Source organism: Ursus arctos, unplaced genomic scaffold, assembly GCF_023065955.2.
Source record: "Ursus arctos isolate Adak ecotype North America unplaced genomic scaffold, UrsArc2.0 scaffold_18, whole genome shotgun sequence".
NCBI lineage: Eukaryota > Metazoa > Chordata > Mammalia > Carnivora > Ursidae > Ursus > Ursus arctos.
The window spans coordinates 9,050,965-9,075,607 of record NW_026622852.1 but is presented as its reverse complement, the minus strand read 5'-3'; the positions used below and the strand labels follow the sequence as shown (position 1 = coordinate 9,075,607).

At 38.3% G+C, this 24,643-nt stretch overlaps 1 protein-coding gene across 11 annotated transcripts in view; it reads left to right on the top strand.

The window, feature by feature from the left end:
* NFIB (nuclear factor I B) overlaps positions 1 to 24,643 on the top strand; it is a 230,945-nt gene that overhangs the window by 3,132 nt on the left and 203,170 nt on the right. For all 11 annotated transcript variants that reach the window (XM_026506525.4, XM_044386923.3, XM_026506524.4 and 8 more), the window contains exon 2: positions 3,730 to 4,261. In XM_026506525.4, coding sequence (XP_026362310.1) covers positions 3,730 to 4,261 — 532 coding nt within the window. The remainder of the gene's footprint in view (positions 1 to 3,729; positions 4,262 to 24,643) is intronic.

The window sequence follows — 24,643 nt, the reverse complement described above, 5'->3', positions numbered from 1 at the left end:
GTTGTTGATATTTAGCAAAATGTTATGTAAAAGTGTCAGTATATCCCTATAAATCAGTATTTATACTTCAGTACAAATCAGCTATAAAAGGAAAAATAAAAACCATCACATATGATTTAATATTTCGCTTTTTCTAAAAATAATGTAAACCCCTAATAAAACTTTCACTTGGCATGATTGCATTGAATTGTTAAAATTTCAAGTTCTTCATGGAACATATTTTTAATGGTGTATTGTTATATAGCAGTGCCCCAAGAATATCTAGTATTTATTCTTCCACCTCTCTATTGATCTGATTTTCCATTCCTTTCATGGAAACCATTGTTTCTGTAAAGAAAAATAAATATTTCTGGTGGAATTAGGATTGTTTACTTTTACATTTGATATTTGTAACTTGGCTATTTATTTTATCAATTTAGTTCAACTAAAGGAAGTTTTAAAAGACAAATGTCAATGAATTTTAATAAAAATTCTAGAAGGGTGAGGTGGCATATTACATTAGTATAGAGCCATTAGATCTTAGGTCACTTATATGCTTAGCTTTTAAAAAAAAACTTTCATAATAGTTTAAAGTGTTCTTGTGATAACCTATTAATTAGGGCATTTGAATACCTTGATCACGTCTTTTTTTGGATAAAGAAAGTTACTATGCTTCATATTCACGTCACTCAAAGTTACTAAAAATATATTGCAACTTGGTATTAGAAAGCAGTCACACTTGGGAGATGACATTTTAGGCATGTTAATACAGAAGTATATGTGACTTAAACCTCTACTTATCATCGTGTTTTTGGAGGTCATATCTCCTTGTCAAGTGTTTCACTTGAAAGGAACCCACAGAATAGTAAAGCCCAGAAACATTTTTGTAAGGCAACTCTGTAGACTGAGAAAGTTTGCTATTTCTATGTGTCAATAAGAAAAAAAAAAAGTATGTTTTAAAACATTATTTGGCAACATTGGCAACAAACTCATGGCAACCTTAAAAAAAAAAAACATCGTTTTGTGTGCATTTGCTAAGAAATTCCAAATTCAGTTCTCAAATTTGCATTTTGATTGTTTAAAATAATTTATTAAAATTTTCAGATTTATTACGTGACAGATGATTTGAAACTCAAGCAGATTTAATCGAAAGTATGTTTGATGTCTTTATAAGAAAATGAAATGTCACTGAACATAGTACTTAAGGATGTAAGCACTTAAGAGTTACCACACTGCTTAATATCTGTTGCAATAATATAGCATTTTTAAAAGCGTGGCAAGGGTAAAATGAGTGAGACAAAGCTCCCCCCACCCCCATGTATTCTTTACATTCTCAGCTCCTTAGCTGATGAGTATGTATGTATATTTTTTAATCATATCAATAAATCGTAGTAAAAGTTAGATTATAGGAAGTGAGTTCCCAAAGCATGTTTAAGTCCACACTTCCTTAAACAAGGCTTCCTTTGCATTATTTCTAAGGGGGATAAACAAAGTTTTTGTAGTTACAGTGAAAGCTGAAAGCATGGCATCAGAAAGTATATGGAGATAGGGAGGTCTTATCATGGGCTGTGGTTGCTGTGAGCAGGGCTGCCTTCCCACACAAAGAACAGATTGTGGTTTAACTCTTTCCATGGCCTAGTTTAATGTGCTCGCATAGTAACCGAATTGTTCAAATCTCTGCTGGAAACTACTGATCGGTTTAATGATTTCCTCTATGGCATTTGGTTATGCCTCATGCTGTGATGTAATCATCTGCATTCTGTATTGTTATAAAATTTTGATTTATACTCGTTCTGCCGGAGGAACGTTTTACAGCAATATGTTAAAACACTTGGTAACTGCATTATTGATTGGATGGGACATACACCTTTTTCCGTGTGTTTGAAATGCATACTGTGAACACGCTCTAAGTCTTTAGCACCGAAAACTCGAATTTCATCCTGAAAATGGATTGAAACCCATAGGGGATTTTTTTTGGACACCTTCTTTGTTAGAGTGGCATTAGTTGCACTTTCTTCATCTTTACCCTCATGGCATTCATCAGTCTGCTGGTTAGATAGAATTTATTCCACGTAATTCAGGGTGACTAGTCCTAGTGTGTAAATTCTAAGTTGGGATATGGTAAGTTGGAGAAAGTTATTTTCCCGGTCGGGGGGACGGTAACAGTCAGTGTGTCCAGAGAAGTGGCCCGTGGAAGTTCTTATTTGCCTCGGGTCTTGGTTTCTTGCATGCGTGCAGGATGCCTGCATGGGATGTTAGCTCTTTCTCTGAGCAGTAATGGGCCTAAGCTTCTGAGATAGGTTTTACCTGTGGCAGGAAGCGATGAAACACAACACGAACTGCTTTGGGAAGTAACTCGAAATATCTGTAGGTAAAGATGATCTGCCATTCCTCACTGTCTCCCTCCCTTCAAAAAAAAAAAAAAAAAGGCTTAGATGGAATAGGCAGGAAAAATGCAGGAGCCCAGGGTAAACCACTTCATTCAAAAGACAGGATACTATATAGAGTCGATACACGTGCAGAATCACAAGCCATGCATAGGTGCCCCCACGCTCCGGCCGGAGAATTCACAGGCGTAGCAAATGAATTGTATTGATTCCACAAAAGCAGTAAGTGGCCAGCGGTGCACTCCTGGTGTCACCCTGCCACCGCATGCAGAGACACAAAGCACGTAAAGTTGGTGCCAAGTTGCCATTTTTCATTGTTCAGCTCAGATTGATTTTTAAGGGGTTTAGAATAATTGCCATACTCATGTGATCGGTTAACAAATTCACTGACTCTGTGGGGCTTCAGATTATATACGAAAGCTGCCGGAAGAACGTTCGTGTCATTTTTGTTTTCAACTTTGGAAACTTTTACTGGAAAACGAAAAGAGTGTGTCTGCATGTCTGCCTGCGAGAGAATAGGAGAGTGTGAGAGTGTGTGTGTGTGTATGTGTGTGTGCGCGCGTGTGTCTTGGAGGCTAGTGGTCGTGGTGCAGGGAGAGAATGCACTGCTCAAAGTATGGAAACCTTCTGTTCAGGACACTGATACGACAGGCTGTGTCCTTTGCCCACTTTCCCTCACTGTATACCGGTTTCTCTAGTTACCACTCTTGGAATGGTGCTGTTTCAGTGTTGGAATGTTGGACGTTTGATAAGAAAATGGATCAAGTTTAATGGCGCATGCTCTTTGTGCCACCAGCAGCTCTTGCTGAGAGCATGCTCCAAAAGCGGGAACTGTGTGGCATTACACTGAGCATCTATATGCTTTGTGTTTCTGTGCCACAGAGAAGAGAAATGAACTGTGGCATCGCTCCTGCCTTCTGAACAGCTCTGCTCCGATTAAAAAAAAAAAAATCTCACTGTGTTCTTTGTAAAATGGTACTGCTTAGTGTTAGTTGGTCAATCAAATATTTAAATATTAAATTAGGTGCCAAGCACCTTGGTTACTTACGGTTTAAAGAATGTAGGATGCATGGTGGGAATGAGGGGGATGGGGCCAGAGTGGAAATACAAATATAAATCTTATTTTCTGTTCAGGAGGCAGAAATCAACTTGTGAATTTTGGTGGAAAAGGGACTGCTTGGCATACTTTATTTTCTTCTTCTCCTGCTATTTTGATAATTTTAAATAAGCAAAGAATGTTATTTTTATGCAGAACTTTTTGTTGTGAATTGGGGATGGGTTGTAGTTTTATTTATTTATTTTTTGGAGCCTTTGGAACCAAGCTGACTGTGTCTGTCTTCTTTCCCCCCTTTATCTTCCACAGGATGAATTTCACCCGTTCATCGAGGCACTCCTTCCACACGTCCGTGCAATCGCGTACACTTGGTTCAACCTGCAGGCTCGGAAACGCAAGTACTTTAAAAAGCACGAGAAGCGAATGTCAAAGGACGAAGAAAGAGCAGTCAAAGATGAGCTTCTCAGCGAAAAGCCTGAAATCAAACAGAAGTGGGCATCCAGGCTCCTGGCCAAACTGCGCAAAGACATCCGCCAGGAGTACCGAGAGGACTTTGTGCTCACCGTGACTGGCAAGAAGCACCCGTGTTGTGTCTTATCCAATCCCGACCAGAAGGGTAAGATTAGGAGAATCGACTGCCTGCGACAGGCAGACAAAGTCTGGCGTCTGGATCTAGTCATGGTGATCCTGTTCAAAGGCATCCCCTTGGAAAGTACCGATGGAGAGCGGCTCATGAAATCCCCACATTGCACAAACCCAGCACTTTGTGTCCAGCCACATCATATCACAGTATCAGTTAAGGAGCTTGATTTGTTTTTGGCATACTACGTGCAGGAGCAAGGTAGGAGCAGATTGTTCTTTCTTTTAGTACGGCAAACACTGCCCACAAACCCCATTTGCGGAATATCTGGCTCGGGTTAGATGGTCCTCGAGGCCCCTGATCTCCTTCACCCACTCTGGGTAGAGTGGCCTGCCCTCTTCCACTCCCCTATCCATTGCCATGTCCACTGCCATGTGCCAGCCATGGACATAGGCATGGAGCTTTCATACCTGGATAGGCGTGGGTATTTTGCAAAAGACCACAAAGAGATGCGTTTTCATATGTCTTTGAAATAATATACCTTTGCAAAGACACAGCACAGTCTGAAAAGTATAGTTTATTACAGTTCACTTTTTGTCTTCGGCTGCATTCCTCACATCTAGTCATCTTTTCTCAATTTGAAAATGTAACTTTATTTATGAATAGTCAGACCGCTTTTTAATAATCTTTGTATTGGCCTCGTAACTAACAAGGTAGATGAACTTTGTTCACAAATCTGGTCCTATTGCACCGAAAATAGAATTAACGTTTCCTATTACAACATGCTTAAGATAGCCATATCAGAATGTGTGTCTTATGTAGACCTAGATTTATTGAATTTAAATATTTCTGTCAACACCTACTTTTGATTGTGTAGTTATTCGCCATAGATTAAATGGATTATAGTTCTTGTTTAAATAATTTATGGTATAATATTTTCCCAGCGTGACTTGGGAATGCTTAATATCATTAGTTTACTTGAATGTGAATTCATAAAACTTACTGAGGAGAAAAGTTGCAGCTCTTCTTACAGAACAAAAAACAGAAAGTGGACTGGTTACACTGGTTTAAAATAAATCTCAAAAAGAATGCAGAAACCGCATACCATACCTATTAAAAAAAACACTTGATAAAGACAGTGGTATAAATGTTGCCTGGATGAGTCAAAAATAGGGGATATTTTTGCTGAGTATTTTTCGAGTTCATGAAATATGTTTCTTTATTATTATTTTGTATTTTCCTTTAAATAAGTGAGAATTTCTTTTCTTCAAATAAATGTGTCAAGATACAGATTTCCACGTATTAGCAACAGTCCATAGTAAAACATCATTTTAAAAAGCAGCATACCGAAAGTGGGCTGAAGTTTGATCTGCCACAGATGGTGGGTCATTTCCTAACTTGGCCTACTGGTAGGGAAATGGCCTGCTGATAGTCAGGTGGCAGACGGATTATGTGATGTTCGTTATATAAATGTGGGATTCAGTAAATTGGTATGAACTTTATTATCATCCAAAAAAATAAAATACCAGAATTACTCTTTTGACTCAGAAATCTAGGTACTTGTCACGTGCTTTTTGTCTTTATAATTCCTTGATATAGTTTTAGAGATGTGCTTAAACGTCTTTTAAAAATTTTTAGTTTGGTTTTAAATAAGATGCTGGACATCATATATTTGAAAGTATTACTTTTTTTTTTTTTTTTGAAACATTGCATTTGCCATTACCATGCATTTAAGAATTAAAGTCCGAGGAATGATGGTTTAGGGAAAAATATATTTTCGCCCTGTGTGTCCTAAAATAAAAGCTCATTAACACATGACACTTAATTTGATTGACAGCTGTCTAGGAGGTGACATCCTAAGGTGGGCTGTGTATCTGTGTTGGATTGACTGTGAATGTGCTGTAAGTGTGTTGTGAAAGTCAAGGCCGGAAGTAAAGTTTTAAAAAGTGGGTCATGCAACTTTTTAGTGCAGAGAGGGCAGATTTGCAACCACTTCGCTGCTGCTCACATTTTAACTTGCTTGAAGGCTACTCCTTGAGGTGTGCATGCATGTACGTTCACTCCCGGGGCAGGCAGCCAACTCTCTTGGTGGATGAACTGACAATAAGGAACATATCCTTTGGATTTGTGGAGATACATTGAGGAAAGAAAAATGCGTAAATGCCTTCTGCATTACACCATTGGTCATGATAATCATGAAGTTTTAAGCAACTCTTGGAGACCATGTTTTCAGATAAAACATTGATTTTGTTGTTGTTTTGAGTCTCTATCATAAAAAGCTTTCATTAGTTTACCCTGCACATCTAATCTGTATCCTCTCCTACCTGCCAGTGCGTCATCTCTTCTTAACATGTGTTGGCTCTTTCTTTGAAAAAGTCGCATCAGGATGCTTTTGTGTTTTCCTTTTTTCGAAATTTATATCTTTTTTTTTTTTTTTGGTCAAATGTAGGTTAATTATGTTGTTTTGCAGTGCAATTGATTGAAGAAGGCATTTACAAAGAGAAGTCTGTAGTCAGTCAAAGTGCTGCCTATCTCCCATCATGACTTTTTATTTCTCCTCTAAGTACATGAAAACCCACTTAAGTCGGTTTTATAAATCAGGCAAAGAAGTATGAAGAAAAACATGAAGGAAAAAATAAGAAAAGAAAACTGTAATGTTTACAACAGAATGAGCAACAAAATTACCTTTCCCCCCCTTTTTCTCTGTCTCCCCACTTCTAAACGACTGGGAGGAAAACATGAGAAAGAACAGAGAGAATGCCAAAGATGGTTGCCACTGGCACCAGGATTGGCATCAGACCCTCTTTGTTTAGCTCAGGATGCCTGTGATTTGTTAGTTGGCGTCCGCATTGCAGTGTGCAGTGATGTTACAATATATTGACAATTTCCAGATCTAGAAATGTCAATAATCCTCTTGATTATTTATACAAGATCACAAACTGCATCTCTTCTAGAGGATGAAATAAAGACCAACATATAATAAAGTTCCATTGTTGGCCAACTTCCTATGCTTTTCATTTTCCCTCTTTCTCTTTTGGTTCAACCCACACTTCTTTTTTTTTTTTTCTTCATGCCCAGCAGCCCATCTTTTTTGAAATGTGGAAAGAGTTACTAGAGCTTTGACACAAGCTCTAGTACTCCATCTGCATCGGATAGGGTTTTGGGGAAAATGTATGCATTTTGAAATCACTTCTGATATATAGTTCATTAGACTTTTGCATCACATGGCCACAAGGCAGTATTTTCTTTAAAGCTAAATCTCTTTGTTATTCAGCTTCTTCTATGCATATAGCCCGATTGACCGCAATTTAGTCCATTTTTCTGTTTCTCCACATTAGTAAAGGGTCATGTTCAATACAGGCATTTATAAAATTATACGAGCCCCCCACTTTACCTCAAATAGACACATCATGTGGGAGTAACTGCATTTAAATCCATAAAATCATTTGACGTTATTGATTCAGAGGGCTGCGCTTCGGCTGTTCCGTTGCTACAAGAACCGCCATTTTGTTTGTGAAGTGCCAGGCGAGGGGGAAAAAAAAGGCAGACACTGTGCTTGATGCCAATAATGGTTGCCAGTGGCACCGAGGTTGGCATCAGACCCTCTTTGTCTAGTTGCTGAATGCCTTTGATTCGTTGGTTGGCATCCGCATTGCAGTGGGCACACTGGAAAGTTTTTGACAATCCCTGAATGAAAGCTGCTTGCTTGTTTGCTGCAGCAAACCTTAGCTAATATAAAACCCTTCCTTTTTATTTTTTAGGTTGTGTGTGTGTGTATGTGTGTGTGTGTGTTTAAGGCTGTGAGAGATTAGAGGAAAAAATAGCTCTAAAGTGGCCTCCATTTTCCCAAAGACGTTAAAGATGTCCAATGATTCTTGGGCAGGTGGTACCTATTCCCCATATTGTCTTTGTTATTGCATTTGTGAAAGCAAAGCAAAACAAAACAAAACAAAAACCAGGCAAGCCTTGCATAGGACACCTTCCTGGGACATAAGGGTGCTGTAGGATGTGGGTGTGCGCTGAGGGTGTGGACGACTCGCTGAATGTCCTGGTGTATAATGCATTCATTATGACTGACTCTTGCTTTCAGTCACATCACTGCTTATTTCTTATGTAAGTTGTAGTTCCCTCAGTTTCCACCCTTCCGCATTTTATAGTAACATGTTGAGAGGATCTAACTTCTCTTTCTAGTGACTAATGTGTAACAGTGTAAATGTTAAAAAAAAAAAAATAAGCAAAGCTTCATGAGGAAACCTATGTGTTAAGGTCTGATACAAATCCTCTGTTCCTGAATTTTTTCAATTCTGCATCAAAATGTTACCAGATTCTCAGGGCACAGTCCTGCACACCAGGAAGACCAACCAAAAGGCTAAAATAATTTTGGTTGACGTTTCCTAGATAGTGAGCATTAATATTGCTTTCCGGTTAACCACCATTATCTCGTTAATTAATAAGAAGGATTAGCAGTTCTACCCAGAGGGCTGCCGAGAAGGAAGTCTGGCCTATGGGAGGCCTTGAGTCCAGGCTGTGTCCTGTCTGAAGGGGAAACAGGAGGGGTAGGGCGGGGGGGACTGGGCTTTCTCTGAGGCAGGCAAGGGTTTTGAAGAAGGAGGTCAAAACGCACTAAGAAGTTTAAAGATCTCAAGAGATAGTAACTGTTGTCCTGAATTTAACAGATCAGAGTTTAAACTAAGTGAGCCTAACTGATGTTTGGACTGTACTTTGCTCTCCTATTAAACATGTTTCGGATACTGAGGAGAGTGCAGGAGCCTCTCATGGCTGTCATCAAGGAGGAGTTTCCTTTAGCCTTGGGGAGCCCCTAAAGCCACAATCCATTGCTGGATGGCAACTTCGTTGTTTTATTGTTAAGTGTTATGATAATTAAAGTACATTTTGAAGTTGTGAAAAATGTGACTTGTTTACAGGGGAGGTTGTAATCATTGTTACTGTTTTTGAAATAGAATCCTTCCCGGTTGTCACATATCATTAGCGAGGAAGCAAATGCTAAGAGTTATTTTCCTCCCTCAGTTACTGACTTGTAGAACCCTTGTGGGCAACCCTTATTCCTTTATGAAAAGCTTACCTAGATAATTGTTTGCAAGCTGACAGCGTATTTTAACATTTTAATAATTTTCACTTCATTTGCAGGTATTTCCCATTACGGGAAAAACGAAGCTTTTGTAATTGGTTAAAATGAGGCCGCTCTCCAGGCTGAGCTGGAGTGCTTGCACTGCGAAGGGCTCAGAGAGCATAAAGTTGGCGTGCACGTGGGATTTAGGGGCACACTGCTAAGTTTTCCCATCTAGCATCCTGTCCTTGGCTGAACTCCTGAACTGTAGTGCACAGTTGTTAGCATTCTGCCTCACACACCACTCGCCAGATAAAGAATGGCTCTTACTGGCGTGTCTTGCTCCTAGGCTTAATGAGACTTTTGTGGGAACATATATTGTAAGATAAGATACTTAGCCATTTTCTCACTGATAAGAAGGGAACACAGTCTAAGGGGCCGGAAGCTCACCCTCTATGCCATGATGTCCCTGCCACAAGATAGCTCTGCCAGACAATTCAAGAGTTAAACTCGGAGGCCCCAGTTGCTAGCTGGGGAAGCTTGGCATCTGTGTTCTGATATGGCAAACTAAGCTCTTGCATTGCTGTTAATATGATTTCACTTTTCAAAGGGAAAGGAGAGAGAGAGAGGGAATGAGAAGGGGGGGGGAGAGGCTCGTTTGTTACATCAACTATGATTTCAAATATTTAAAAAAATATGTAGTGACTTTCTGGGGGCAGCAAAGGTTGGAAAAATATCCCACCAACAGCATTAGGCATCCCTCCCACCTTAGGCCTTCCTCGTCCCCCCCACCCCCCATGCACAGCAGTACACATTTTGTAATAATAAATATTCACCTAGATTTCGGGTTGGATTTGAAGATTTGGTGCACTCTGCCTCTTGTGTGGTACAATGACTCTATATGTAAAAGAAGCGAGATGCTGTTCAGTATTCAGGAATAATGGTAATTTGGGGGATCTATGAATTGCAGTGACAGGAGATGGTGGTTGTGTTTCCCAGGGGTGACTCCTTGACAGTTTCAGCATAGGCCTTGGAGCTGGGCAGGGCTGCTTAGGGAGGCCACCTATAGCCATGGCCTAAGTTCTTTAAAGTTGCTGTGTTCCAAAGTGGTGCAGAGAGAGTATTTCCACGCGTAGAAGTAATATAGAATGGATAGGATCTCTTATTTACTTCGTTGTGTTTCCCTCACTGTGGAACTTAGGAGCGAATTGCCAAAAGGAAATTAAAGTTTTAATCCTCCGTTAACTGTTTCTTTTCAAATCCGGCATTCCAGTTTGAAACAGTCCAAGATATCTGACTTAGCAAAGCCTTTCTCCTCATAAACGTTCATTATGCTTGATTGAACTGAAAAACTAGGCCCGTGGGCTTAAAAAAAACTCTGCAAGGGCACTCTTTTGCCCTTCGCATCTCTGCTGACCTGTTAGGATTTCAGCACCTGAAGAGGGAGGGACCGACCCAGTGCGAGGCTGAGTCAGAATTCTCTGGAATTCTTAAAAGTCGAGATAAGTAAGTTTTCATTGCTGGCATCCCAGTGGCTTGTATGATAACTGACTCTACAATCAAAGGAATAATTCTTGCTTTGTTGGAAGCTTACGGTGACAGAGAGTGGAGACAGCCTAGGAAACACTTTCTGAGGTGGGAGATTGTTAACTCTCTGAAATTCGGGGGGCAGAGCGAGGGGTGATCCCTTGCTGTGAAACTTGCTTTTCGGGTAGAAATTGCCCTTCAGCTTGGGGAGGAATAGCACGTTCTAGTTTGAGGCTGAAAGCAGAGCCCGCGACAGACCCTTGAGGCGTTTTTGTTAGGCGCGATGGCAGAGCAAGTGATTAGCCAACGTCGTGTTCCAAGCCAAGTTTTCCAACTTTTTCCCCTCCATCCTGGTGGAGGAGGAATAATTTTAGAAATCTCAAGGCCTCGTGGTTGTGCGGTGGGAAGCCGGAGTGATTACAGCAGCGGGCCTCAGCGCCAAGCATAGCAAGAGGGCAGCTTCCTCTGAATCAGGCGCGCTTGTCTGTGGCAACGTGCTATGTTGTCTCATTTTAAAGAACATTCTTGGGTCCTTGAACTCTAATTATGTGATGTGGTTAATTTAACTGAATTCAGTTGTTAGGATTTGGCCTAGAGAATAAATCATCAGACGGCGGAGAACTTGTGAAAACGAAGTGCGTGGAGTGAGGAGTGAGTCTGTGGGATTAGCTTGTATTAGACTGAACGGGACAGGATGTGAGGCTAATGGGACTTGAATGGCTGGGCTTTTGGTTGTTATATTATTCAGAAAATTGGAAGAAATGGGTAGCAATTAACCAATGAGGTGGAAAGACCTTGAGGCTGAATTGAAGGCCACACATTGAAAAAAAAAATCCTCCAAATTTACATCAAGCAATGTTCTAAGATAGGAATGCACACTCTTCTTGTGCATAAATATATTGTTTATAATAAAACACTTAGAAACACATATTCTCTCTTTTATGATGATAGTTTAAACAGGACAGCATTGATGAATCACAGACAAATTAAAGAACTCTGAATAAGGACTATATAATTGAAAATATGGGGTGATGGATGAAGTAATTTTACTAGCTGAGAGTTGCCCGGAGGTTGTATATTTTCAGAAACCCATTTTAAGGCAGTTCAGAGCATGTAGTAAGTTATGGATGAAGCACAAATCATTTGAAAATGGGATTTGTTTAAACAAGTGCAAAAAAGAAAGTAAGAATTGCCCTTGAAAAAAAATTCTTTATTCTAAGTATGTGCAGTTTAAAATTTCTGGGTAGCTTTAACTCTGTTTCTCAAAACAGAAAATTTAATAAACAGTATTCAACTGAATTTTACAATGCACACATCTCCCACAAAATTACACAAAACCATTTAACAAGCATCAGTTAATAATCCAGTGACACTCATATATTCTGATACTGAGTGAAGCTGAGGACTTCTTTACAAACTTGATTTTTCAAAACTCACATTGAAAAAAAAATACATGAAAGAATGTATCGCTGTTAACAGGGAATGGCAGAGCTTAGGACAAAAATCTAATCCTGAGGACAGATGTTAAGAAAGTTATTTGAAATGGGGTGTATTCTGTAATTCATGTGAGTAGGGGATTACATTTATGCCTATGTTCATAACACGAGTATGTCAATATGAAGTCTATACCCCTCTATTAGTGAAATCTAAAGTGTGAAAAATGTTCCTGCTTAGGACAACTTGTATTTTATTATTCTGACATCTGCAGTTTCTGGATGGATTACCTTAAATTTGCTATGCTATGTTAAAAGCCTTGTTTTATGAGGTCGGTCTCAGCTTCTGGCCTTGGTGTCAGGAACCCTGCTACGTGATGCAACTTGCCTTGTTAGGTTTAATTGACCAAAGCTGATGTGTTAAAACAATTCATTTGTGCTGTAACTTATGCCCTGGCTAAGTTGCTACCTGAATCCTTTGACCTTGACTTGTCTGGGTCACGAAATGGCTGCAAGCTGTTTGACCTTTCTATTGTGCAGTAATGTCACTGTTTCCTCTTATTCTTTTATGGTAATAGCTGACAAAAAGCCCCAGCCCTGACTTTACACCCCAGTGGATTCAAGGCGTCCCTCTGCAGTAGCTACGTCTTCTGTTTGACATGGTCTGGCTGTAGAAGTGACTTTCTTTTGTTTGCTGACAGTGATGGGGACAAATTTGCAGCCCTCCTTGCTACAAGAGGTGGGGGGTAGTATTCTGGCATTTGGAGGGATTTGAATTCCTTCTGCTTAGATTTTCAGTTTCCGTGTTTTATGATGATGCATATCACAATTTCCTTTTCCCCACTCTTCTGAGGTCGACTTTGCAGCTTTTTATATTTATGATTTCCTTAATAATTGCTTTTCAACATTTTCAGCTGTTACAATAAAAATATTTTATTGTCATTACATAGGGTAAAAGTGATAAATTTAGTTATGCTTTTGGTCACCAATATATAAGTCCTAAAACAACTGACATTTAAACTTCACCCTATAAATCTTTGTTGGAAAAAGCCTTATACTAACCGTGTAGGACAAGACAAAATTTTTTAAAAATCAGAGTCATGTCGTAACTTTACATATTCTACCCTACAACTCAGTTTATAGTTTTAGGGGAAGCCTATTCTTTGTGACTTAAATAGCTGAGTCCCAATACATAGTAGTGAACCATTAGTAGATTTGAAGTTTTTATTTCTGTGGGGACTTTTGCCAGCATGTGAAATTAGAGATTTATTTTAATGAATATAAAAATTGTTTTTCTATTCTTTGTGAAGACCCATATGCAAAAATGGAGTTTTACCTCTGTTCTCTTCTGAAGCAGTGAAATAATTTTATTTTTAAAATATTGGAAATGCCTTCTAAAATGTTAAAACACAGATATTTTTATCCTACCAAATTTTTCTTTGCCAAATATGACATTGTAGTTCATGATTTTTCCTATATTTGCCAGATTAAATATTTAAAATCCAAGCTGTTACATTTTATTTTTAAATTATTAGAGGAAAAAAGGAAGTTTAAGTTAGAATGTGCATTTCCTTACTTGTATGCCGCATACTGTTTATACATGTGTGTGGATACAGTGACAGATGAGAGACAATGTGGCACAGGCACTAGAACCTTGGAAAAAAAGCCCTAGATTTTTCTATTCCCATTTAAAAAAATATCTGAGATGGCAGGTGAGAGGATTTTACTTTTTCTTTTCTTTTCTATTTTTTTTCTTTTTTTGGGGGAGATGGCTGTTGTTTTAAACTATCCCCCCCCCAAGAATGTTCACAGATCAGGGAATTTAAATGCTTCCCAGCATTAATTGTGTTGATAAACCAGCATCCCAGGGGTTCGAGGAAGAAGGGTGAATGAAATACACTGAATCTGATTTTACTCAGTAGCTTTAGTTTCTCTCTGTTCTATGAAGCCCAGTCTAGACTCAAAGACATACATCTGTCTTGACTGTCTGTTCCTTCCTTGGCTTTCTCAGTGGGATAGCCAGAGTAGAGTTGGGTGTGGATGTGGTTAGGGGGCTAGTAGGTCAGATGCAGTGGGACCGTGGTTGGAAAACAGCGAGCAGCCCCTGAGGATTTCCGAAATGTCTACGACTTCTTGAAGTCAGTCTCCGTTCCTCCATTGAAAGAATTTACAGCAGATCTCAGCTGTTGAGTTAAAGAGGTTAAGTTCTTGGACCGTGGGTAATTGGTGGATGCTGGTGTGTGTGCACGTTCCAGAGAGTTGAAGAGGAAAGGTGAAGGTGGAAAACAAGAGAGGTAGGGCTTAGATCTTGCAGGAGGTACTTAAGAAGGATGGTTCCTTCATAGATTGGAGAGTAAATACAATGCAATTTAAAATACTCTGTCATCCTTTGACTTTGGGATTGCTTTGGAGTTAAGCACATCTCCCTTCTTCCTGCCGTTTTAGATTTTTTCCAGCATCGAAAATTAAGTGCACAAATCTTGACATTTAGGGGTCTAGTCTTGGTTCTACCCTTTCTCGGCTTTGTGACCTTGGTCAAGGCACTTAAGCTCCATGTGCTTTGGTTTTCTGTTTTGTAAAATGGGGATTAAAATGTCTACTTCACAGGACTGTTTTGGGATTAAATGAAATAATTCATGTAAGCAAAAGCAGTAGTGTTAACAATAGCCATTATTACTCTGTGTAAGGAACATAGCATAATAGATACTTGCAGAGAAACTAAGCTGATGTTGGAGAGAAGGAGTGATTGGGTGTTGGAGCAGAAGGTCGTAATTAGTTTTTACATATCAGGTGATAAGACTTTCCCAAGAGAAAATGAAAGTCTCTGATCACAGTGAATGTGAATAGATACTTGTTAGTAAAACCTCTGAATGTGGGCATATGAAGTTGGCTAGTTGTATATAGTTTTAAAATCTATTTATGTTAGGATTACTGTACAGTTTTAGCAATCCTTTATATCACATTTACCTGAGAAATAACTTCTTGATCAAACTAGGAATATTTCGAAGGAGTAAAATAATTTTATTAGCAGCTCTCTGAATAAATTACTCAACTTTGGTATCAAATGAAGGGTGTCCTAGCAAGACTTGTAATTCACTGCATTCCAGTAAAAGCAGAAGACTTTTATTTACCAAAAAATTAAATTGCCAACATTTGGGAGAACTACACTTAAGTTTTAAATTTGGTTGGACAGAAGTGATGATATGTGGCTAGAGTGGATTGTTCTTGACAAAGAGCATGCTGCTGGTTTTTAGACTCTAAGTCTGAAAGTGTGTTATTCAAAAATGACCCTTAGTTGGGTCAAAACTCAAAATGTTTAATTAGTTACATGAATTGCTTTGACTTTATTTCCATTTAGCTCCTTCTCCTTTAAGTCAGTCTTCCCCATTTATCCTTTTTATGGTGTTAAGCAAATTAATTAAATGATCTCTAGAGGGAAAAAGTTCTTATTTCTTACTTAAACTGATTTCACTTTTACTAAGAACAACTGGGAGCCACATGGGAAGGGGTTAAAACATTCCTTTCTTGTCAAGCTAGATTTGGGATTGGTGTTTGACTTCCGTGGCTCTGGGTGGCTGGATCCTTGTGGTCAGGAAGCCACTTTTGTGGGCCAGGTCTGCGGGGAGCTAGTCATGGTACATGGTGTCCATGGCCTGTGGGTTGTTCCCCTCACTCTGTTTGCACGGCGGGTTTGGAAAGTGGACAGATTCACCCATATCCACAGTTTCTACTAGGGAAGTGCCTTAACTCACGTGTCACATTTGGTGCCGTACAAAAAAGAAAATCATATTCTTACATGGAGCATTTTCTAATAATACCTGGGGGTTCTAGCCAGGAGTTAATAGGAAAAGCTGTCTCACTGTTTGTTCATCAGTTAAAGGATAACTGGCATGTGCAGCAAACACATTGAATCGGAACATTGATTAGCTTGTTTAGATACTGACACATAATTTTAAATCATCTGTGTCATGCGTTTTCTTTTTGAGAACATACCTGGTATTTAGTTCTTCTTCTGTTCGTGGGGTACACAAAAATAAAAAAGGATGTATTTTAGTACATGAAGGAAATTATATCCCAAATTTGTTAACATATGTAAGATGGATTGTTGTTGATGGCAGAAGGATTTGGTATTTTATCTTTCTAATACCTTGGAAAAGCTTTGTTTGCACTTCTGATTTAAAGTTGATACCGACCTAAAGTAGCAACACATATATGGTTCGTGGTTCTTAAGTACTGGTTGCCTTTCATAGCCTCCTGGGGATGCTAACTTATTTCTTTAAATTTCCTGATGGTAAAGTATTAATATTTTTGGATAAGACTTAGAGTTATCATGTAACGATATCTGTTCTATTTACAGTCTCCAAATAAGGGAAAAGCTGCTTATAGTAATATGAGGATCACTGGTCTTACAATAATTAAATAGACTTGTTATACTACATTAATCCCTTTTGGAACATTTGGAATGACTTCTTAGTACTAACAAACATAGCATTAGGGCCTAAAATTAATCTGCTTTTGGTATCCAACATTTTATAATATAAAACATGTGTATAGAGAAACATATTTCAGGTTTAAGATGAGTTCATGGGAGGACAAAATGAAATTATATTGGAGTATGATTCCAAGTACTGATAAAATACGGAATTCATTTACAGTCAGCGTAGGTAGACAAATTGTTTTGGTAAGTTTTTGCGTTTTGGTGACTATGATGTTTGGACTCTCAGAATTACTTTCCCCCTGAGATCCAGGTTTTGTACATGACCCACCAGATACACGTAGCATGAAACGGGCATGTTTCCATCCAGTGTCCGGGAGGTTCTTCAACACCTTCTGAGCTGGTGTTTCTTGGTACCTGCATTGATACGGCTATTTATTGATGCCAGAGAAAATGACGCGGGCTCAATTTTAAAGTCTGGTCCAGTCTTATTCTGTGTTTTGTAGAAATGGTTTAAGTTAATGGCAGACTCTGCATTCACACAGCGTTATTCCAGATTTGCTGCAGGGACTTCTGAGATAGGGTTACGTTTCCATCTTCTGTTGTAGAAGCCCCACGAGGCATAATTTCCTCCGCAGTGTGGGCTATTTTATTGTTGAGCTTTTCACACCTGGGATGTGAAGTCAGCCTTGGGTGTCCCAGTTCCAGGGGAGATATTTTGTGAAGGATGAAGGGTTAGTTCACTTCTAGGACAGACTGTGTGCATCTGCACAGAGAAGTCTGGAAGTGCTGAGAGTACCGAGTGGTTTGTAGCCATTTTAGACCATGTGCCTGGGACCAGCTAACACATTGTCAGGGAAAAACATGATGTAGCAACAATATTAGATCATGCAAATGAGACTACTGAATAGTAATAGTTATGGGCAATATTTTGGAAAACACTGATTAGTGACAGTTTTATTACAGCAAATGTATGTATCAAGTCCCCAGATTTCATTGTAATGCACTGAAAACAGATGTCAAAGTGTCCCAAACAGAATTTCATGGTTAATCTACATATTGCATGGAAAGTACAAACAAACCATTTAGAATTCTGTTATTTAATCCTTTTAGAAGGAATGAAAATATACAATTTAGATTTACTCCATTCTTTCTTTTAATTTCAGTTTTTGTTTTCTAGGGGCTGATGATAAGTTATCTTTTGTTGTTGTTTGCTATTTTCTTAAGATGCATATGGGAGAAGACGTATCTGCATATGAACATGGTTTTACTTAATGTACTTTGAACTGTAAGTTTCTGAACATAAGGTCTTTGCATTAAAAAAAAAAAAGAAAAATTAGGCTCTAAATTATTTAGTGACCTGGTAATGGAATTAATTCCTTCTATTCCTTTGTTTACTGACGTAGAGTTCCATTCTATGCCACATAGTGATTGAAGCAGCATGCTGAAGTGGAAGAGAAGGCACATGGTAGCCCTACTGCGTGCACGTCGCCTGGAGACTTTGGGCCTCTCAGGGCCTCTGTTTCTCTATCTGTCAAGGGAGGGTATTGACTAGAGGACTTCCCTATCCCTCTTAGCTCTGGAATCTTAGGAATTTGGCTTCTGGTTACCTTGGCAGGGGGGACTATCCCCTCCATGTTAAGCAATATTTAATCAAGTTTAGCATACTCTTGTTAAATTTGGGCATTTTAATACATTTTATTTATTAAAAAGAAGTAGAAAATGTGTAACTTGACAGTTGGGTAACACTTTCATGTTGCTCAATTCAAAGTCCAATAGTCAGATCATTTGGTTCAATCTGGATAAAAAGCTTGCTTTTTTAAAGAAAGAGATCTTTAACTCATAGAAGTTGAGAGCTGCGAGAATCTCTAGAGACCTTCTCACTTTACGGCTGTGGGTACTGAGTCTAAGAGAGGCCTAAAGCCACTTCGGTTGTTTGTGTTAGTTTTAGTGCTACAAGAATATAAATAAGCATAAATAATGAAAAGTATTATTTTGTAGACGTAGCAGCATTTTTTTTTAAAAGGAACATAGAGGGAAATCATGACTACAAATCTTAGTATTATCATTTTGTAACTTAATGAAATCAATTGATTCAAAATTCCAGTTTTTTCTTTCATACTTTTTCATAGGATATATTCAAATGAAGTCATTCTGCAGTCTTCATGAGAATAGCTACCTTCCTTTTTGTCAGTGCATGGAAAATACATTTTAGGTTATGGTCAACTAATAAGGATTGGATACTAGTTGGAAAACAGAGAGGATCCGTTAAAAATGCATTGCCAGATTTCCAGCCATACTGTAGGTCATGTTTGAGATTGCTTGTAAGAAAACTGGTTTTTGGAAGTTAGATATTGGAAGAAAAAGTGGGAGCTGGTAATGAGTTGGTTTAAGCTCTGCTTCCTGGATGCCTACAATTTTCAGATTAGCTTGATAATTGCTATGCCTCCATTTTCCTTTGTGCGGTATATGTCTCTCATCATAGTTTAAAAAATTGCTTTTTTTTTTCAAGTTTAAAACATCCATATACGTGCTTTTATTGAGGAGATGTTTCTAAGGATTTTTTCTTAAAGTTTAATTTTTAGAAACCAAAACATATTAAATTCACAAGGGCAATTCAGTTTCAAAAGGAAGCTTTCGATGACTCTTTTTGCTCAGGTAAGAATTCTTTTTATAACATAAAAGATTTACCTGTAAGTTAAATTGTTTTATGAGTGTCCTGTAATGTGCTTATGTATATCAAATCACCCCTGAAGGTAGCAGAGATTAATAAATTAAAGCAGAGACACTAGCAGTATTAGAAAAAGTTAAATATCAGCTACTTTCAGTAGCTAGTTTGTAGTTTGGTATTTTATGGAGAACGCTTGAAAGCATGTTTTAAAGGCAGTTATAGATGGAAAAATAGATGAATGAAAGAAGGGTATTGTGCAAGAGCATGACATCAAAGTCAATGGAAATGTTATGGGCGCACACTATGAAATAGATCATGTATGTGTTGTTGAATGAATATAGATTATTTAAATTGAATACAGAACGTAATGGGCAAATAAGGTGAGTGTCACTGAAGTGATTCAAAGGAAGTTCCTCAAACTGAGAAAATCTACTTTTTACTGAGACTCGTTTTGTTTTCTTTTGTATCTCCACTGGCGATTTGCCACTGTAGAAGTACTGTCTTCCCCACCCCATATGTACATTAAATGTCAAGAATGAGTACAGTAACAACATAGGAAACATAGTGTCCCTATCAGCAATAGAGCCTGTTCTGGAACGGAGTTGCTGGCTTAAATGTTTGTCTTACTACTATTCACTGTGTGACTGGGCAAATTAGTTATGTTTTCTAAGATTCAGCTTCCTGAGCTCCTGAGGGGGCACCTACTTGGCACTTGTGAGGGTGACTGACCTGGGAAGGTGCTTGTGAGGTGCTTAGCACCATGCCTGGCGTATTGTGCTCTTCGGTAAGATGCTTGTGGTCAGTCGTTGTGATTTGCTCAGCAGCCGGTATGGGGTCAGCACACAGTAGGTCCTGAGTTCTTATCTGTTCAGTGAGTGAACGTTCACCACCTCTGCTGAGGATTCGGGAAGACTTGGGCTCCCTTTTGTGGGGCAGAGCATTCAGTTAGGGACAATACTGGGCCAAAAGTGCGAAGAAAAAATACTAATGTGGCAAAAATTAAAATACGGTCTTGCCCTGTGATGTCTCAAAATTGACCCCTAGAGAAGTGAACGGTATCGAATTCTAGCATATCCTAACGCTCCTCTCGGTATTTGCAGGTGACTTAAGGAAACAGCATCTCCTAGGAGCATCCAGACATGCTGGATTCCTGTATAGATGTCTTCTTAGAATCCAGTATGGTTTACTACTGCTCATTTTTTCATAGGGCCTTTCATTTAGGTTCTAAGGAAATCCTAGACATAAACATAATCAGAAACAAAAGGGAACATACCCCATAACTGTTGCCTAGCAGGGAACACTCGAAGCAAAATGGTGTTTATGCAGGAAACCAACACTTTAAAACCCCAAACCTTTTCATGGGCTTGAATGGTGATATATAATTTTTCTCCTTTATGTCTCCAATAGTACTGAATTATTGTCCCACAAAAAGTTTGGAAGCAGTATCTCCGTATTTTCTGTAAGATTTTCCTCTAAAGAATAATTTACATAATTCATAAATGTTACATAATTTTAAAAATTTAATTTACAAAGTCATTTCATTGACAATGCCGAAAAAATTTGTGCTGGCAACTCTTCTTCCGTAGTTACCGGTTAATAATCTTTATCTTGTTGTTGTTATTCATTTTATCAGTCATTAAGTTTTTCCAAAGTGTGTGTGCAGAAACAAATACATGGCGTATTATTTCTTTTTATTTTGGTGTGTGATTATTACGATTCTACACACATCATACAGGCAGGGAAGCAGACATATAGGAATTTACTCATATTTGTCTTTCAAAGAAAGTACAAAACACTTGGTAGAACAAAAGGTGGAAAATGGTGGAGAAATGTGTTGATTGAGTAGGAGCTCTGTGCTGAGCACTTTCAATATTTTAAGGAGTTAGGGAAAACATAGTGCAAATATAGATGGCCTCTCCCAAATAATTTACAAGTAGAAAAGAAAGGGTAATGGTCCCTTGCAGTGTTTATGAGAAAGAAAAATGCCAGGTATTGGAATAAGCAGGCAACTAACTAATGGTCTCACCAACTACTATATATAGATAGATTTGCTGAGCTCTCTGGGAGGAGACCCTGTGGGACTGTAAAGGAAAGGTCACAGAGAGGAGGTGATTCTTCAGCAGGGTTTTCTCAGGGGTTGTATCACAAAAATAAAACAATGAAACAGATAACCAAGGTTCTGCCTCTTACATAAATGAATTCTGCTTGGCGATGATAGATACTGTGCTGAGATTGATATATTTTGGGGTTTGGGGGCAACAAATCTGGCATTTTGTTTAAAAAATTTTTGAATGAAAGAAAAATCTGATAGAGAGCTTTAACCAAGGTGCTGAGATACTCAATACTAAATGGCTTTAATTGGTTCATCTCTTTTTTTTATTTTAACATGGTTAATAAATTGAATTCTAATACTTTAAATTATTTTTATGTACAGCTCAGCTCTTAGATTTCAATGTAATCCTATATACATTGTTTAAAAATGTTTCATATAATATCTTTGTAATTAATTCTCATGTTTTTATTGTCTGTAATTATAATCTTGAATGGAAAATGGGAATATTATGGGATATATATAACTAATGATTCATTTTAGATATTTTAGAATTGAGATAATTCTATAGGCAGGTAAAAAATCTGGAAAGCAGAATATTCTGCAAAAAATATTTTATTTAAAAATTATTCTGAAGTTCGTTGAATTCAATTTTGTGTCCAGTTTACATCACTATTATTATTATTTTTAAAATAAAGTGTGTCTTCCCAACTCAGTAGAAAGAAAAGAGAATTGTTTCAGTGGGATAAGACGTGTTTTATTGTTGAGCTAAAGTATCTGTTCTGATGCAAATTTATACTTTTGTTATTAAAAGCAATGGATTGATATAGGGACATACCCAACAATATAGTAACCCCCAGATTTATAAATTGAATTTTCCTAATATATTTTGCCCTCTGTAAATGGTATCTATTCCAGACTATAGTGTTTCCTCGTAGATAATTAGAGAAAAAAATATAAAAGGAAAATTATGGTAATTCTTTGACTATTGCTATATTTAGCTCTTTTAAAGTAGCTTTCAAACTTTAAAGGTTATCAGGCTTAACTCCTAAAGATAGAATTGAATCCAACGTGTGAGATTCTGTTTCTCTCTGTTTCCCCCACTCGCTCAGACAAATACAAAGTGAACATAAGTTCTTAGAGGGCAGTGATCAGGTTTTCTCTTTTTTCATACTTTTCCTTATTCTCCATAAGGGGATATACAATGTTGATTGTTTAGTTGAATGTTGAATCTGATGCGCAGATGTGGCAAGATTTTGACCAAAGAAGTGTAAAGAGAGATCTGTCTCCATGTGCCATTTCGTGATGGCATTTCAAAACCGTTCTATCTACACATAGGTTGCTTAGTCATCCGACAAACATTCACTGAATACTTACAATGTATCAGGCACTGTGTGCCAGGTACTGGAATTGCAATATAGAGAAGACAGGAATTTTACTCACTTTACAGCGGAGAAAGACAATTTAAGAAGTATCCGTGTTTATGGTTCTTTTTTTCTTCCCTGAAAAGCATTGCCATTAGATCCTCAATAACTACTTTGTGCAAAGAGTAATGGCAGTGACTATATAAACACTATCTGAGGGAAATGACTTAATGCAAACTTGTGACAATTTCTAAGAAAATAGTGAAACCATGAGAACGGATTATTCTGATGAACAAATACCACTTTTTAAATCTCTGTGACAAAAAACATTTTTGCAGGATATATTACGGTAATACCAAGCATGCTCTCTAACATCTTGTATGTAGCATGTAGCTTTCCTTGCAGGGCATTGGAAGTGTGTCAGGATGCCTTTCTGGACTCTGTCTTAGCTCCTAACTGGAGCCATTGCCCTGGCTCTGAGTGGCATTAGCACCATGCTGTTCAGAAGTGAGCAAGTAGGGGCGCCTGGGTGGCCCAGCAGTTAAGCGCCTGCCTTCGGCTCAGGGCGTGATCCCGGCGTTATGGGATCGAGCCCCACATCAGGCTCCTCCTCTATGAGCCTGCTTCTTCCTCTCCCACTCCCTCTGCTTGTGTTCCCTCTCTCGCTGGCTGTCTCTATCTCTGTCGAATAAATAAATAAAATCTTTAAAAAAAAAAAGAAGTGAGCAAGTGTGAAGAACTCTAGTGAAGCTTGAAGGAGTAGTGAGTACACCTTGGGTTTTGTGGTGCTGATTACAACGGATAGAACAAGCAGAAGACTATTCTGTGGCATCGGGAGTACACACCCAGTAATTTCTCCAGCTCCTCAGACGTCAGCAGATCCATTGCTGGTTTTGCAATTAACGTGTCAGTCTGAGGGGTGAGGATCACTGGAGGAAGTGAACTAGGAACGCAGGGAGATGGAACTTGCTGGAAGGAGCCATGAAAACAGTGTCATCAAGTTGGAATCAGGAGTACTGAGTCTGAAACCCATTGTAGATCACTTTTAGCTGTATGACTTTCAGCAAGGGTTTTAAAGTCTCCATGACTCTATTTCTTCTGTTGAAAAATGGAGATATTACCAATCTTAAGAGGTTTTTTTGGGCTGCATGTGTTAAAGACTTGGAAAAGGCCTTATGCAGTGACATTTGATAATGCCTTGGCAGGTGCTCAATCCATAATTTGGTAAAGGTGGGTAGGATTTTCTAGGCTGTGGTTATGTTCCAGAATGTTCTTTAATATACAGTTATCCAGCTGACATGCAGTGAACACTTACTATGTGTTGGGCCTTGCTTTCAGAGTTTTATCTGTGTGACTTGTTTAATCCTCAGTAACCATGTGACCTGGATACTTTACTGTCCTTTGACAAATGAAAACTCCGCATTCAAGTGAGTTAGGTGATAGAGCCCAAATTTGAACTCTTGTAGTGTGCCCCTGGAGCTCTTTCTTAACCCTACTTCTAGTTAGTGAAGTGATTCTCTCCACAGTAGGGTAGAAGAAATAACAGAAAATACTATATAGTGAGGGATAATCTCTGCATACTAAAAAGATAAGCTCATATTAACTTATTCACATATTTTAAAAAGGATTGAAATGATCATTTGTTATCTTGGATTTGTAAGTTGTTTCTTTCAAGTTTTGATTTATTTAATTCTGATATACAAAGTAAAGTTATAGTGATTTCCAGGCTAATCTTTTCCCCGAAACTAAGCGGTCTTTCTCATTTGTCGTTTCCCCTATTCTATTGTGCTTTTGTATGAGACCTTGAAATTGGATGTGTTTATTGTGTAGATCACAAAGGATACATAGGGAAAATAAAACAGTCTTAAAGAGAGGATTAGCAAGTCAAGAGCCATACGTAGTAATCCAAATCTTCAAGAATAGGCATCATGGTCCTATGATTGATCTATGATAAAACCCTCCCTCTTCCACTCATACCAAGCTAAATTAATGGTTTTTCTTAGAAGTTTTGGAATATGTTTCTTCTGTTCTTCTTATTTTTTAGAAAGGTTGGGATATTTTTCTGAGATTTATTGACATCTGCTTACACCTGAGT